General features: G+C 44.2%; 1 protein-coding gene across 2 annotated transcripts in view; it reads right to left on the bottom strand.

Moving 5' to 3' along the window:
* Nucleotides 1–247: 247 nt before the first annotated feature.
* HLF (HLF transcription factor, PAR bZIP family member) overlaps nucleotides 248–18,051 on the bottom strand; it is a 63,622-nt gene continuing 45,818 nt past the window's right edge. Inside the window, exons 3-4 of one of the 2 annotated variants that reach the window (XM_035103832.3) lie at nucleotides 8,112–8,332; nucleotides 248–4,017 (exon numbers count right to left, since the gene is read on the bottom strand). In XM_035103832.3, the coding sequence (XP_034959723.1) occupies nucleotides 3,799–4,017; nucleotides 8,112–8,332 (440 nt within the window). In that variant the 3' untranslated portion in view covers nucleotides 248–3,798. The remainder of the gene's footprint in view (nucleotides 4,018–8,111; nucleotides 8,333–18,051) is intronic. The other variant, XM_035103833.3, reaches the window with a different exon arrangement.

The raw sequence follows: 18,051 nt of genomic DNA, 5'->3' as shown, positions 1-18,051 counted from the left end.
GAAGAAGTAGTCACACAAACAAGTCACACAAACAAGATGCTCCTCAGGGTGGAGGCAACACCTTGCCACAGCAACAAATGTGAAATGTGAAAGAAGGCAGGGAATGTGCAAGCTTTATTACTGTTTTGTGCAAGATGCTGTTTAACCTAAGCCCTGTGATGAGCATCACAGAGTATTTTGTGCTTTTTTCCTTGGCAAATGGGACTCGCTGCATTGTTGTTGGAAAAAAAAAACCATCCTCATTACATGAATGGGAAAACAGTTATTTATTTATTACAAATACAAAGGACCCTGGAGAACCGTTTTTTTGTTTTGTTTTGTTTTTTTAACTTCCATAAAATGTTTAGGGCACAATCCATCTGAATGTGGGCAAGGCCAGCTATGCGTGGAGGGATTCCACAAAGACCCAGTGAGGTACGTTCCTTTTAGCGGCGTTCATACACTGCAGCGCCCTGAACCAAGAAATGATTATATTGCACAACTCCCTGTCTCAATCCGGCCCACGGTCGCCCACGTGCGCAGTGTTCATCCTCCAAGCATGTGCCAAGGTGGCTGCATGCTGAGGAGCGCAAGGAACAGCAGTGTCCAATTCAACCCAATGCGATCTCTTCACGTGCACAAGCAGCTGCACCCACATGGCGATGGATCACGCCCCAACTTAAAGCACAAAACCCTTCCGATGTCTCAGTGGTAAGCAAAAAAATAAGAAAGATCTCAAGGGGGATGGGGAAAACAACAATCTAGAAGCATCTCCTCTCTGTACAATGCTAACAAATATATAAAGAGATATATATCTTTGCTCTGCCTTTAAACATGGAATATTTTCTTTTTATTTCTCCTCGCTGCTTAGCCTGTGATATACGCTCTTTCTCTCAAAATACACAATCAGCATTCGTCCTTGAAAAAATACTGTACAAAAAAGCACACTCTAATGATTCTGTAGAAACTTTATACATATCGTAAATAATCGTGTTCTTTTGGTCTTCAGAAAACATTTGCATGGATTGGATTAGCCACAGTATGACAACACCATCACCTTTCAATACAGACCTGCATCTCCTACATTCACTTTTTAAAAAAATATTTCCTGCAGAAAGTCCACTATAATATAACACAAGTTTAGAAAGCAAAACGAGAACAAAAAGCGGAAAACAACAGGAGAAAGTTTGAGAACCATTGCTTTTATGATACAATCAGAAACAAAACATCTCAAGGAAAAGTAGGATTTGCAAAAAGTGACTTCTCGCCGAGTCAAAAGAATCTGGAGAAACAGCAAGGAAGAAGTCCACAGAAAGTATTTTATAGAAATGTTGAATATAGAGCTGAATTTAAAGTCTTTAATCACATAAACAGGACTTGAAGAAATGCAAATGGCAAAGGAAATAACAATCATAACAGCAATAATAACAATAAACCCTCCAAACTCCAAAAGCGGTGAATATTTGAAAGTTTTCGTTTTCGTTTTCTTGCCAATGAATTGCCATGTGTCTTTTGCACCCCAATCCAGCAAAGGCAATCACTGCCCCCCTATGCCCTTGTAACACCAGTGGACTGTTTGAGGAGTGGGGCAGGTGGGACCGTGTGGGGCTGAGCCCAAACACAACCTTATCATCTCCCCATTAATAGGGTATCCGCATTGCCATAGGTGTCTGGACCAGTTAGTTATACTTTCAGTTGGGGGCAAGCGGTGGACATCTGCAAGCACAGCAGTATATGTACACCAGGCTGGCCCAACTGTGGACGTAAAACTACACAACCACTTGTGGTGCCACAATCCGAGAGCTGTCTGCTTCTGCTGTCACCGCCTTCAGGAACTGTCACAGCAGCCTGCAATTTCGGAGGAGGTCCATAGGGAATAGCTGCCAAGTCTCCCGTATTCCCCGGGAAACCCACGTTTTTCCAGCGTTTCCCGCTGGCAGCCCGGATTTTTTTAAAAAAACCTGTAAATCCCCCGGATTCTTACCGGCCCGGGGAAGCTCCTTCTGCACATGTTTGGAGTCTCTGGACATGCGCAGAAGCGATTTCTGGCGCTGCGGCCATTTTGGAAATGGGCAGAGCATGCGTAGAAGCAACTTCCGGTGCTGCCCTGCCCATTTTGGAAATGGGCAGAGCATGCGTAGAAGCAACTTCCAGTGCCACTCTGCCCAGTTCCAAAATGGCCGCAGTGCGACTTCCGGTGCGTGATGCTGCCGCTCCCGGATTTTTTAATCTGGGAGTTGGCACCTATGCCATAGGGGCAGCAGAGCAGCTCGGCGGCTGGGTTTAACATCCCATGCAGCAGCAATAGGAAAGTTGTAGCCCTCCAGTTGCTACTGGACTCCAACTCCCATGAGCCACAGCAAGTATGCCCAATGGCCAAGGATGATGGGAATTGTAGTACGGCAATATCCAGAGAGCCAAAGGACTCTCCCTGTTCCTGCAGTCAACAGCCTTTTGATTTCTGCAGAGGTACATCCCTCACCAGAGGGCAGACATAGCTGTATGGAAGCGTAAGAGAAGTTAACGGGCAATTTTTAACAGAACAGTATCCTAAGATCCTAAGTCAGCACTTGATAATATTAACGTTGTGCTCAGCGTATGGCACCAGCAGGGGGAGCAAGACTTTGATTTGTCATAAGGTGGCAAAATGCCTAGACTGGCCCTCTAACTGCAGCCTCTGCCTGCACCATTGCTTGACTGCTTTAGAAAACTTATCCCCCACTTTTCTGTTTGAGCATTTGCATCGCTCAGTGGGGATGGCTTCCAGCAATTAAAAACTAAACCATGTTTGGGAGGTTCTTGTAGCAGCCTATCAATAAGTTTTTACAAATTACAAAGAAAAACCCAGTGGGAAATTATCTTATTAGGTAGTGACGTTGATCCTATGTCCACCTGGAACATTGCAAGTAACATACCAGAGTGCACAAGAGGATTATTGCTTACGTTCAGGCTGTGCAAAACAAAACAAAAAATAACACTCCCTGTGATTTATTTGCAGCTTTTGGGTTTTAGAGCCATGAAAGGAAACTTCAGCTGTTTCTTACGAGATCTACCGAGAAAACTATCAGCAGCAGTGCGAGCCTGAAGATCTCTCTCTCTTTTTTTTTTATCACCAAAGCTTAAGAACACAACAAAACAAAAGAAGGAGAAAAATCTATAAATTAAATATTTCTGCAGTGTAGCATTAAAATATCATTTGTGCATTTGCAGTAGCAAGTTAAATATGTCTGATTAGGCATATTCAAACAAGAGATTCAGGGAGGGTAGGCTGGAGAGATCGGCCTCCTTTATTTTCTTCCTCCTCCACTTATAGCGCGATTCATTCTTTCCGTTCTCGCTTTCGAAATTAAACCAAGAGAATGGCAAAAGGGTAAAATGATAACAATAGTAATAATAATAATAATAATAAAACCTAGTTCAAAGCAGCACTGGAAAATATTTAATTGTTTAACGAAAAGCTTAACTATGGCAGGTTTCAGCAGTCCCAGTGAAAACTGGTCACCCTTCCATTTCCATAAAAATGGGGAGTGCTGAGGTGAACATGCACACACGCCCACACATACACAGACCCGCGCATGCGTGTATGCACATAGAAAAAAAAGTTGTACGCTGTTTTTTTGTTTTGTTTCTGTTTTCTTGGTAAAGTGCTGATGGTGAAAGGTTGGGGGTGTTTGGGTGTGGTGCTATCAAGCAATAAACACACTGTCCATCGATTCAAATGCCAACCCACCGAAAAGAAAAAAGAAAGAAAGAAAAGAGAAGAAAAGAGAAGAAAGAAGGGGGGAAGGGAGGGCAGAAAGGGGTGGGTGGGAATGCCATTTACAGAGGACCATGCCGGGCTTCATACTTGGCAAGGACATTCTTGCATTTGCCCAGCTCTTTTCGTAGATCGGCCACCTCTTGGCGCAGAGCGGAGTTCTCCTTCTCCAGGAACGAGGCGCGAATGGCAATTTGGTTCTCCTTCAGCCTCCGAGCATCTCTGGAGCGCTTGGCAGCCATGTTGTTCTTTCTGCGTCTTGCCCAGTATTTGTCATCCTGCTCATTAATCACAGAGAGGGAGAAAGGCAGCGTTAGACTTCAGCAGATTAACAGAGCTTCAGCTACAAGGCACCAGGGCAGGGTCGGCAGAGCACACTTCTACTGGCAGGGCTACATATATTCTGCTCGGCCTTGGCTGCATACTGGTGACTGGAGCGACTGCTGGTACCATGTAACACCAGTCCCGAAAGACCTACATTGGCTCCCAGTATGTTTCCGAGCACAATTTAAAGTGTTGGCGCTGACCTTTAAAGCCCTAAACGGCCTCGGTCCAGTATACCTGAAGGAGCATTTCCACCCCTACCGTTCAGCCCGGACACTGAGGTCCAGCTCCAGGGGCCTTCTGGCGGTTCCCTCTCTGCAAGAAGTGAGGTTACAGGGAACCAGGCAGAGGGCCTTCTCGGTGGTGGCGCCCTCCCATCAGATGTCAAGGAAGTAAACAACTATCTGACTTTTAGGAGACATCTGAAGGCAGCCCTGTTTAGGGAAGTTTTTGATGTTTGATGTTTTATCGAATTTTTAATATTCTGTTGGGAGCTGTCCAGAGCGGGATATAAATAATAAATTGTTGTTGTTGTTGTTGTTGTTGTTGTTGTTGTTGTTGTTGTTGGCACATAAAGAATCCTCAGCGCTATCGTTAAGAGTGCTGTGGGGGTAAAACTACACTTCCCAGGATTTAAATGTATGGTCTCTCTGCAGTGCAAGTCTGAACATCCCAAGTAGTATGGGCTTCTGTTGTTCTTGTTTTAAGTCTCTGACTCTCATGTTTATGCATACTTTTCTGAATGTTTCATTTCTGAAACACTCTTTCCTGAATGTTTCATTTCACTTTCAATTTGTATACCGCCTTTCTGTATTACTATACACAGAAGGTAGTTTGCAAGCTGAAGAAACAACAAAATAGCATCGGCCACACACTTAATACCAACCTGATCCAATACCAAAAAAAGCCACGCAAATTTTTAAATAGACAACTCATATCAAATAAAGCAATCTCTAATAATCTGTTAGAATGTGTTAAATATTAAGTAACAGCAAATGATAATGAAACAGTTTGCACTTATCAATCGCAACAAAGAATTACTAAACTGTAATTCCGTAAAAATAACAGCAGGTCACATAAAAGCATACAAAACCGTGTAAAAGGATCAAGTTGAGAAACAAGGACACACAACTGATAACATTATTTTTTTTAAAAAAAAAAATATCCCTCAACTCCCTGTTGCCTAGAGAGGAAGACTGGAATAAAATGCAAGCACTTTCAGCTACCCAAAAGTAACATTTGCATGCTCTGAAACCATCCTTACAATGCAAACCCTATACAAAGTTACTCAGAAGTAAGTTCCACTGAGTTCAGTGGGGCTTTCATCCAGGTAAGTGGGTACAAGACTGCAGTGTATCTCAGCAGCCTGGCTCTAGAGATATGCCAAAACTCTCTCTCCCCCCCCCATTCTTTCTACACCCCGTAGGCTACAACTTGGCTTTATAATTTCCCATCTCCGTCATCATCTCTGCAAAAAAAAACCCACAAAAACCAGCTTTAACTTCAGTTCATTCCTGGGCTTATCCAGGCCACGTACAACTTTATTTTAACAAATTACAAAGGCAAATCCTTTAATCCTGGTCCTGAAAGAAGCAGAGCTGGCATCTAGAATCACATGCAGCCGAGAGACGATTGGCTGGCCTAATCTGCTTACCCCCTTCCTAGAGCTACTCTTCTGCACCATGGGAAATGGAAGAAAGCTGTGGCCAAACATTCTGGGAAGAGCTGGGGGCAACTCTCGCTGCTATCTTAGAAGAAACTAGGATGACGGCCATGAACTCCTCTGAACAAGCAAGGGGCTTGACAGCACTTCCCTGCTCTTGGTTTCCCCCAGGTTCCATCCTCTAACTGTTCCAATGTATCCAAAGGTTTATGTTTCTTGAGCCAAGCCAGTAAATGAACAGCGTGAATATGCATGCACTGGTTGCCCTAGGATGTTATCTGTACAATGGTACCTCTACTTATGAATAACTCTACTTACGAATGTTTCTACTTACGAATGGAGCTCTGTCCGCCATCTTGGATGCGGTTTAGATAGGATTTTTTCTACTTACGAATTTTTAGATAGGGTTGCTTCTACTTACGAATTTTTTCTCCCAATGCATTCCTATGGGATTCGACTTACAATTTTTTTCGACTTACAAATGTGCGTTCGGAACGCATTAAATTCGTAAGTAGAGGTACCACTGTACTTAATAAGCTGAGATATGAATTAGCCTTGTTCCCCTGCACACAGCTACTTCGTTCCTCCCTTTGTGCAACTGGGGAAAGCAGGTCGGGAAGCCATAGTTGGCTACACTTTCCAATTTATGCCCGAACTGAGAAACTACGGTATGGTTAAGGGCTTCCGAGCAAACTATAGTACAGCTATACCTTGGAAGTCAAACAGAATCCATTCCGGAAGTCCGTTCGACTTCCAAAACGTTTGTAAACCAAAGCACGGCTTCTGATTGGCTGCAGGAAGCTCCCGCAGCCAATCAGAAGCCGTGGAAGCCCTGTTGGACGTTTGGGTTCCAAAAGAATGTTCGCAAACCGGAACACTCACTTCCGGGTTTGGGGCGTTCGGGAGCCAAAACGTCTGAGTTCCAGGGCATTCGGGATCCAAGGTATGACTGTACTGAACTTTACAAAAAAACAAATCCCATACATAAGAAGTTTCGGCAATTTCTCAAGGACACAATGGTGCAGCTGGGAACTAAATTATCCTATATATTTTTAGTATTAGTGTTATATCTTTTACTGTTAATTTTATTTATTTTTAAATGTGTTTGTTGATAATTTCAATACTCCTTGCAACTCAAAGGTTTTACAGTCATACCTTGGAAGTCGAACAGAATCTATTCCAGAAGTCCGTTCAACTTCCAAAATGTTCGAAAACCATAGCACGGCTTTTGATTGGCTGCAGGAAGCTCCTGCAGCCAATCAGAAGCCACGGAAGCCCCTTTGGCTGTTCAGCTTCCAAAAGAACATTAGAAAACTGGAAAACTCACTTCCAGGTTTCGATCATTCGGGAGCCAATTTCGATCATTCGGGAGCTGATCATTCGGGAGCCAAGGCATTCAAGATCCAAGGTACGACTGCACTACAATTGAGCAATTTATATAGTTTTATTTGAATAAATACAAGAAATAAATTTATATTTATAATTACTGTATATTTATGTCCTGTCCTCCTTCCCAAAGGAACTCAAACCTTTATCTCACGTGGGAACTCAAGGATACCTACTTGATTTTATTATACATATTTTTATACCACCGCCAGGACCCTTCCCATATTCATGGTTGCCCACCCAAACATTGACCACACCTAAACCCGCTTAGCTTCAGCAAATTTGCTACATCCTGTGCCTTCAGATCATGCCATGTTATGGGCACCCTTTAAGATTTTTCAACTGGAAACCCATTCTACCCCTTGCTCTGTGAGTTTCACCATTCATTAACTTTTAATCCACTTGTCTCTCAAAATCTTAAGTGCCAACATTATTTTTGGATGATTAAATAGCAGCTTCTTTCATTCCAGAGAATGAGGGAGTGAAGGAAGCACTTGTCTAGGGATAAAAACCTGCCACACACACAAAGAAATTGAAGTAGATTAGACTGGTCAAATGAAAGCAACACAGCTCAGATTTTTTTAAAGAAAGAAAGAAAGAAAGAAGGAAGGAAGGAAGGAAGGAAGGAAGGAAGGAAGGAAGGAAGGAAGGAAGGAATATAATAATTATAGAACCCAAGGTGTATATTTTTTATTTTAATAATATTTTAATGTTTTAATTGCATTTGACCTATTAGATAGAATGCAGGAAGTGAAAGTTTTGATTTCTGTGTAAGGTTTGTGTGCGCCTGCATTTTACAACCTTATTGCTCTCTGGGCCATAAACAAGGAACCCTATCTAACCCTGAAAGTGGTATAACTGGCCCTCCAGGGTGTTATTCTATGTTCTAATCCCATAACATTTTAGTCCACCTAGAAATCAGCAGAATGGCTCTAGGACCATGCCAAACTCTCAGGACCTCTAGAGCAGTTTCCAGCAGGTTGGGCACCGGTCCCAATTTACCTTCAGATCCTCTGGGATGAAGACTTTGCGGGCTTTCTTAATCATTGGCTGTGGCTTGAGCTCCTCCTCGGAGAACTTGCGCTTACGGGGGTCAAACATCTCCTGGCCAGGAATGCTGGAAAGAGCGAGATCGGCCGGGTCAGGTTCATATCCCACCGGAACCTGAATGGTCTCTGGATCAATGGGGCTTGGCGTGTTGCGATTTGCAGGCACGATTTGACCTGCAGAAAGCAGAGACACCATGGTAAGGAAACCGAAAGAAGAAGAAGAGTTTGGATTTGATATCCCGCTTTATCACTACCCGAAGGAGTCTCAAAGCGGCTAACATTCTCCTTTCCCTTCCTCCCCCACAACAAACACTCTGTGAGGTGAGTGGGGCTGAGAGACTTCAGAGAAGTGTGACTAGCCCAAGGTCACCCAGCAGCTGCATGTGGAGGAGCGGGGACGCGAACCCGGTTCCCCAGATTACGAGTCTACCGCTCTTAACCACTATACCACGCTGGCTGCAAATTTGTGATATAACACACACACACACACACACACACACACACACACACACACACACGAAACCGCTCCATGACCCACGAAAACGGGGAGACCAAGGACCTCCAAAACTTTACTGAACCTTGCAATGATGGCAAAACACATCTCAAAAATGAAAAAGCTTTTAAAAAACACACCAGAGTGTATATGAGTTATAAAGTACAAATAATCCTGGAAAATATATGGAATCCATAGAACGATGAGACTTAACTTTAATTTTCTTTCTCTGTTCATAAAACCCGCAAGTGGATAAATGAATCAAGTAAAGGCCACTCATGTTCCTCTATGTTTGTAAAAACAATGAAATCATTCCATATTGTGTCCAAACAAATCTTACACTGGCACTCCAGGCTGGACTCCAACTCCCATCATGCTTCACCACTGGCTAGCATGGCTGGGGATTATGGGAGTTGGATTCAAATACATTTCCCAAGCCCTCTGCTCTATGGTCTCGTGCTCCTTGTTCCATGGAACTGCCAATGTTTGCGCCCAAACTGAAACACACACACACACACACACACACACACACACAAGTGTCATTTCTCTCATCTGAAATTGGTTCTCAGCCTTTCATTTCCAACTTTCCAGAATAACAGGACATTATAAAAAGGTGTGTGTGGGGGGGGGCAAATAGGGTGACATTAGAGGTGCCACAAAGGACACGAGCCAAGCTGATTGTGTAACACATTCTACGGATGGTACCAATAACATTTGCTTCCAGGAAGGGCTGGGAAGCACTTGGGAGATGAGAGAGGCGGATCAAAGGGATATTTCTTCCCCAGAATACGGAAAAAAATGAAAAGGGGCAGCAAGGGATTCAATTGTTATCCCTCGTACCCACAGCAGAAAGTTTCCTTCTCACACTGTGCGCCATGTCACTCGATGCCAAGATCTGAAGTGCTGAAAACTGGGCATATCCTGCCTGGTTTCATAAACATCGTTCCATTGATTAAACAGTCTTGTCGCAGAGAATCAAAAGCTGATGTTGGATGATAAATCAGGCCGTTTTAATATAATTCCATTTGTAGGAAGGGTGGCTAAGGAGCATTCTCAGAAAATCAGCTATGGTCCAGAAAGTGCCTGGTGGTCGCCGGCTTGTCTCACACCTTTTCCTGTTTTCAGAGCACTTTTGAACATGTTCGAAATGTGCTCTCTAGATACGGTCCTGGATTCGAGACACCGGAGCCCCTTGGTTCACTTTGCCCAATCTGGGCTGGATTTGGGTCATTTTCATCACCCACTGTCACAGGCGTTGCGACTACTCTAGAGTAACGACTCTCCAGACCTTTGCCTTTTCATGCTTTTATTAAGTGCAGGCTATTTACAGTGCTAGAGCTATACAGGATACATCCGCTTAGTCTGACCTAGAACCCTGGAATGGCGCGCTCCGCGTCTTCTTCCAACATAAGAGTCTGGGCACCCCAAATCTCCTCCCGCGTTTCCTCCTGCGTAATTCCGGAACCAGAGGGAAAAAGGATCTCCTTTCCATGTTTTCCTTCTCCCCCTCTTCCCCCCCTCTCTCTTCCTCTCCCACGTGCAGCAGGGGCTCTCCTATGCTGCCAGAGCCCCGTTTCCTCCTTCCTCCTTCCTCACTGGACTCTTCCCCCTCCTCGCTGGCGCTACTGCTGGTGGAGGAGCTGCTCCTCAGGATGGGGGGGGGCTCTCTGTACCCTTTCCCCCTCACACCCACCAAGCAATGTGTACATTTCTGTTCCATTTAAGCATCCCTATCTTGTGCTGCTTTGTGTGACTGACAGCGCAGTCATCTGCATGTTTACTTCGAACCAGTGTTTCTCCAACTTGGATCTCCAGCTGTTTTTGGACTACAATTCCCATCATGCCCAGCTAGCAAGACCAGTGGTCAGAGATGATGGGAACTGTAGTCCAAAAACAGCTGGAGACCCAAGTTGCGGGAACACTGCTTCAAACCCACTGCTATCAAAGTGGATCATTTGATGTGCTGCAAACTCGCCTTATGATGATGCTTCACTGAGCTGAGTGGGACTTACTTCAGAGTAGTAAATGTTGATCCACGCTGGAATGATACCCATACCCTCCAACTCCTGGATTGAAAAATCTGGGATCTGTGGCGGCGTGGCACCGGAAGTCGCTTCTACGCATGCCCAGACATGCGTAGAAGCGACATCCGGTGTCGGCGCCGCCCGATTTCTGGTGCCCAGACATGGGCAGAGCGGCACCAGACATGCGTAGAAGCGACTTCCGGTGCCAGGCTGCCCGTGTCTGCATGTCTGGGCACCAGAAATCGCTTCTGCGCATGTACAGACATGCGCAGACAGCTGGGAGCCGGGACATGGCCGCCGGCAGGAGCTTTACGGGATATTTACGGGATAAAATCAATTCAGGATAACAGCGGGAAACGGTAACAAAATACGGGCGTTTCCCCGCGAAAAATGGGAGACTTGGCAGCTATGATGATACCTGTCGAATCTCCGGCCAGCCTCACTAAGATTCGGCATTTATTGAACTGTGTTTTCAAGCTATGCCCTCCACCATCCTAGATGGATGATATAACAGGGTACTGTACGAAGACAGACTCTGAATATGTGGGCAATCGCAGGTAGAAGATATATTGCACTATTTACTATATTGCCTGCTATACATTGGACCCAGGAGGCAATTTGTCACCATCCGTACAGGAAAGATGTCTCTCACCAGCAGAGAAGGTCCTATGGCTTCTAAGCGATGTAAATGCTTCAAGTGACTCATAAAATCACCCTTTTTGCTTTGGCGATGAAAAAGATCACAAAGAAGATCCTGGACCATATAACAGTGAGCTGTAAGGGAGACGCAGAGATCTAAATAGAGACCACTATTTGTGGCACGACACCCCTTTTGCTTGCATTTATTTTTGATTCAGATTTATTATGGCCATGGCTAGTGCAATAACATTATTTGTATTTACACACACACTAGAATGATGCTAACATGACAACTCACGTACCATTTTGTTCCTGCACACAAGGGGACAAACTATTCGTCTACCTGCTTCTTGCTGTTAAAAGCCAAAATAGGATCGTGGGAAGATATCAAATGGACTACCACTTCCCTAGCGTGTCTTGCTTAATTGGTGAAAAAACAACAACACAATTCTAAGCGTGTTTACACAAAAGAAAATCCTCTGGAATCTCTATGGCGCTCTGAGGTCAGTTCGGGTAGGACAACAGCATTGCTACAGGATTTGAAGATGCCAGCCCAACATTCACAGCTTTATGCCAGAGATGGGGAACCTGTGCCCCCCCCCGACCTTGTTGGACTCCAGCTCCCATCAAACCCAGTCAGCATAGCCAATGGATGATGGGAGCTGCCACAAGTTGCCCATCCTTGATTTTATAATTTGAAGCACAAAAGTCTGCCTCTCTTCAGGAACTTGTACTATTATGCAGCCTAACTCTTAATCACCACACATTTCACAAAATCACACCATGTGATCTACAAAAATTATGCCAAAGAAGAAGCTAAAAATAGTTTTGATAACTCTACAAGAGCAACTGAAGACAGAAACATTACAAAATGAACAGATAAGACACTTTATCCATCTGGAGAAGCTTGCAATAACAGATATGTCAGCCACTGTTTCCAAGAAGTACAAATAGCAGGAGCCTGTAAAAAAAAAAAAGGTAAAGGACCCCTGGACAGTGAAGTCCAGTCAAAGGTGACTATGGGGTTGCGGCGCTCATGTCGCTTTTCAGGCCGAGGGAGCCGGCGTTTGTCCACAGACAGCTTTCCGGGTCATGTGGCCAGCAGGACTAAACTCCTTCTGGCGCAACGGGACACCGTGACGGAAGCCAGAGTGCACAGAAACGCCATTTACCTTCCCGCTGCAGCGGTACCTATTTATCTACTTGCACTTGCGTTCTTTTGAACTGCTAGGTTGACAGGACGTCAGTAAGGATGCTTCCCCATGGAACAGGGGCGGCCATACTAAAAGCCCTGCTCCAAGTTACTATAGAGTGGGTTTCTGATATATATATATATTGGGGGGGGGACTTTGATGCAAAATGCAGTGACCTTCTGAGTCTATATGAGAAAAGGCAGTCTCTTCCTATTTTGCTACATAGGAAGAAATAATCCACATGTGAATGAGAGAGATCAATGAGACAGACAGACAGACAGACAGACAGACAGAGAGAGAGAGAGAGAGAGAGAGAGAGAGAGAGAGAGAGAGAGAGAGAGAGAGAGAGAGAGAGAGAGAGAAGTTCCTCTTTGAAGCAAAAGCATTCCAGAACTTTGTGCCCATTCACTCAAATGCTATCAGGGATACCAACCCGGAACATTATCTTCGAGGGACATTTGCTGTCTGCATGCAATCCTGCCAGGACCCACTTAACCTCACACAATTCTTCTAAGTGCACAGGTACTCCTTTTTCATGAGCAGACAATAGTTGGCTGCATTTTCCGTCTCGTCCCACAGCAGTTCCACAAGTATTTCTGTCGAACCGCCCACCAAATCCCTACTGGGCCTGGTGTGCTATTTTTAGAATGCCTGGGTTCATCCCAATCCAAGGTGGGTCAAATGAGGACAGCGCACAAAAGGTCACATGTCTAGCAGAGATGCTGTGGACTAATCCTGCCTCAGCAAACTCCGCAGCTGCGACAACATCCAGTACGAGAGGTGGTCAGCAAACCGCAGTCAGCTGACAGGGAAACCTGCAAGCAAAGGGGAACACTTGCTTCCCTCTTAAAATTGCCCTTCGGTGTCTGTGCTCACCCTTCATCCTGAATACAGTAAGAAGGAATTCAGTTCTACTGACAAAGGAACACAGGATATAAAGTCAGACCACGGGTTCATCTACAGTAGCTTTCGTTTAGAAAGGAAACACAAGCAGTTCGAACACAGATGAAGAGTTCTGTGATGCTCAAAAGCTCGCTTCCAGTTGGTTCATTTATTTTATTTTCTGCTAAAAATAATAATAACAACAAAAGAGTTCTGTTCGTTCCGTGGCACCAGCTTGATTTGGGCAGGGGCCTTTAGAAAGTCCCGTGAAAAACAAAATTGGTGTGTGTATGAGTCAGTGCCCGGGTGCCTTTTCTGTTCCCTACAGAACAACCTTCGCAATGCCTCTTCTGCGTTTTGTGCACCACGCCCGTGTGGCATAACTCTGCAAGAATCACCGGGCTGCTTGCTGACCTTCCCACTTAACTATGAAGCAACAGTGGTGGTTGTGATACTTAAAGTCTGTACACAACCCAAAGCTCTGGTGCATGCCTTCAGTGTAAGCGATGAACACCCTCAAATGAAACCAAGAGGATTAAGTAAAACATGTCATGTAATGGGAAACATTATTACGTTTTTGGCATATACAGTGGTGCCTCACTTAACGAATGCCCTGCTTAACAAAATTTCCGCTTAACGAAAGGTTTTTTCTAGCGGAGGTTGCCTCGCTAGACAAATTCGTTTTATGAAAAATTCGTCTAGCGAATCGCGGTTTCCCATAGGAATGCATTGAAATTCAATTAATGTGTTCCTATGGGCAAAAAAAAATTCAAAAAAATTTCAATGCATTCCTATAGGATTCGCTAGACGAATTTTTTGTTAGAAGAAAAGACCCGTGGAACAAATTAAATTCGTCTAGCGAGGCACCACTGTACTACCTTTTCACCTGCTGTTAACAGTATCTGGGCTGATTTTTCTGTTTAAAATGTCCAGGAAAATCCAGGCATATGGCAGCCCACATTGGAAGTGGAGGGTGTTTTTTTGTTTGTTTGTTTGCTTGCTTGCTTTGCAAATTTCCTAAAAAATAGCTCAGAAACTTTCCCTTTTTTTGAGATTTTGCAAAGAAAGAAAGAAAGAAAGAAAGAAAGAAAGAAAGAAAGAAAGAAAGAAAGAAAGAAAGAAAGAAAGAAGAAGTTCAAAACTTTGGGAAAAACAAAACAAGAGCTCAACGACTTAGTCCAGGCACCCCCAAACTGCGGCCCTCCAGGTGTTATGGCCTACAACTCCCATCATCCCTAGCTAACAGGACCAGTGGTCGAGGAAGATGGGAATTGTAGTCCAAAACACTTGAAGGGCCAAAGTCTGGGGATGCCTGACTTAGTAAAAAACACAAAAAACCCCCAAACCTTTATGCCAGGATCTCTTTTCGAAATATGGCAACCCTAACTTTAGTGGGTAAACTGTAAAGAGTGAACTGCATTTTATCCTGCTTTTTTAGGTTGTTGGCATTGCACACCTTTTATTTTCTTGCACACCTGAGATTTTTGGATATTAAGCTTTTGAGATATGAAGTGATATCCGTTACGGATGCTTTAGTTGAGATCCCTGCATCGCAGGGGGTCAGAGCAGATGACCCTTGGGATCCCTTCTGACTCTACAGTTTGGGGATTCTAGGAGATAGATGGTAAATAGGTAGATAAAGAAATAAAGAAATAAGCAGGGGGAGACCAGTTCAAAACCCTGCTCAGCCATGAAGCTGAGCAGATGTGCCGAGGCAAGGCGGTCTCTATCAGCCAACCTGCTCTGCAGGGTTGTTGTGAAGATTAACCAGTGAGGAAGGACAAGATTTAAATGCGATAAAATCATATGCAAAGCTTTCTTACTGCAGATGAGTAATGGCAGAGTAATTAAGTGCAGAAGTGATTTTTATTTTTTAAGCGCCTATTTGTTTCATAGTCCTGTAGGGGGTATTGTTTTGCTGTCCCTGTTTCTCAGTGTGCAGACTAACATAGAGAAAAAACGCAACCATTTGTGAGTTACTGAGAAATTTGAGAATCGTGTATTCTCCAGCAGGGGGAGCACTTTCCATGCCATATTTTCTCTCTGCACCTGAGATATATAACGAAATGAAAAGGATGTTTAAAATAACCTTTGTAAAACAACAACAACAACAACAACAACAACAACAACAACAACAACAACAACAACAACAACCAGAAGCTTTTCTTTTCGGAATTATAGGGACAGAACTAGCTAAATTGTATAGAAACTTATTCATATATGCTACTACAGCGGCAAGATTGTTACTTGCCCAAAAATGGAAAGAAGAAGAAGAAGAAGTTCCAGAAAAATGGATACAAAAACTTATGGAATATGCAGAAATGGCGAAAACTCACCGGAAGAATAAGAAATCAACTTTTTTTAAAAAGAATGGAAATGGTTTATTGAATATTTACAGATAAATTGTAAACAGAACACTGGCATTGTAATAACCTGTAATAAGAGTATATATTTAAAGAAGATGAATAAATGAACAAATTAGGTTAATTTGGATATGCAGAAGATATTTAAAAAAATTAAGGAACCGCAGAAGGAGGGGGCAAGGAAGTCAAGTTTTGAAATGTCAAAATGATTGTCAAATTAATGAAATGTTTCAAATCAGTGAAATGTATCAACTTGAAAAGTATAAATAAAAATTCAATGGAGGCTCTTTACAGCAGAGAAAACCATCCCGGGGCCTTTCATGTGGCGCTGCGCTATAACTCCCACTGCCTCTTACCAGCAGCCATGCTAGCTGGGGCTAATATAAACTGGCGTTGGTTGCCCCTCCTCTACAGTGTTTCCAAGCATTCCCCCCCCCCGAAAAAAAAACGGTGAAAAAACAACAACACAATTCTAAGCGTGTTTACTCAAGCCTGGTGCTTGAAAGGATTGTCAAAGGCACAGGTGTGTTGAAGGAGCACTCAGCTGCCTCTTCAGTCAAAACGCCTGAAAATCTGGCACGACCAGTCACTGGGCATTCTGAGGAATTTGTCGTGAGAGCAATATGCAAAGCCACGTCCAGCTATGTGCGGTTGTGTGACTCAGCTGCTACTGAAGCTCTGAAGCAGCAGCTTGAAGCTCCTCTGAGGGTCAGATATTCGGAACGGAAGGATCCCAATATTGGCCACCCCTTCTAGCCTACCACTAAGTCTCTGGTATATCTCCGTTGACTGCAATACAGTGGGACCTCAGTTTACGAACTTAATCCATTCCTGAAGTCCGTTCTTAAACCAAATCCAAATGCCGGTGCCCTTCCATCGTTCAGCTTCCGTTCGTAGACTAAACCGGGACACTACTTCCGGTTTTGCGGAGTTCATAAACCGAACAGTTTGTAAACAGGACTGTTCGTAAACTAAGGTACCACTGCACTTAGGACAAGCCTAGATGTTATGTAACTGCATATAGAATGCTATTTTTATAGAAAAAAGGGCACTGGACCGGCCCGCTCCTCTCTTCCCCCTCGCCCTGGTCCCCCTTGCACCCTGCTAGCTCTTTTGTGGCAGGCTGTCGCTGCGCTCGAAATCCGTTTCTGATTGCAGCACCAGCGAGCTTCTCAATAGGAGGGAGAGCCAGGCAGTGAACCACAAGGTCAGAGCCAGCCAGCTTATGATGGGAGTGGAAAGGGAGCAGGGAGCGAGCGGAAGCCGAAAAAAGCAAGGAAAGAAAAGGGGATGGAGGGGAGGGTAAGGGGGTGTTTGAACCTAGAGTAGAACATCTCACAAGCACCACTCTGCCATTTTGGGGCCAGTCAAAAGTTGCATTTTTCAATACAACTTTTCGGTTCCTGAAATTCATTCTGATTCTACGGATAAATGGCTTGGGGTCCACAAATAGCTCACGGGCCGGTTGCCTCTGCAACAGATGATCTAGCCTGAAGACCCTTGAAGTAGGCAGCGTTCAGACCTTTTCAGAACGAACCAAATGTCTGCTGTCCCTCATCCGAGGCACCAAGAAGGCCTCGCAATTGCTTTGGCAGCGAGGCCAACCCTAATTCATCGGCTCGGGAAATTCTGTGTGATCTACTGTCGTGAAGTCCCGTCTCTGTCCTATTTTTACAGAGTCGGTGGTGTTGCCGCGGCAACTGTCATGTCATCTCACTCCTGCTGTATTTGACAGATCCATCACCATCATGGGAGGGGGGGAGTGTTTTCTTTAAAAAAAAATTACTTCACAACCCCCGCCCAGGTATATAAAAATACCAATTTCAGAAAAGCCAAAAATGAATGGAAGGGTTATATATATATATATATATATATATATATATATATATATATAACCAGTCCTAAGTACATGCCACACGTCTCATCAACTGAAGGTTCCTGTCCCGCCCCACCCCCGCCTGCGTTGCTGAGGGAACAGTGAAGTCAGCACTTCTAGGAAGATGCTGATTTATATATTCCCCCCAAATAATGTCATTCCCATGCACTGGTGGTAAGTCTAAGAGGAATTGCTGGTTCAAGTTGTGGAAGAATAAAAAAGAAAAGCAAAGAAAGATCTAGAGAAACATCAAGAGGAATGTGCTTGGTCTCTCTTCATATGCATTCATTCCACATTCGCCACACCCTATTGAGACAGTATTTACACACCCACACACAAAAGCAACAAGATCAATTCTGCCCAGGTCAATTTTGCGTCCAGCGCAGCTGTCTACCAGCTCCATCTTGTATGCAGGCTGAGACC

The sequence above is a fragment of the Zootoca vivipara genome, chromosome 2, assembly GCF_965207765.1.
Source record: "Zootoca vivipara chromosome 2, rZooViv2.hap1.1, whole genome shotgun sequence".
NCBI classification, from domain to species: domain Eukaryota; kingdom Metazoa; phylum Chordata; class Lepidosauria; order Squamata; family Lacertidae; genus Zootoca; species Zootoca vivipara.
This window is presented reverse-complemented; position numbering and strand designations above follow the sequence as displayed.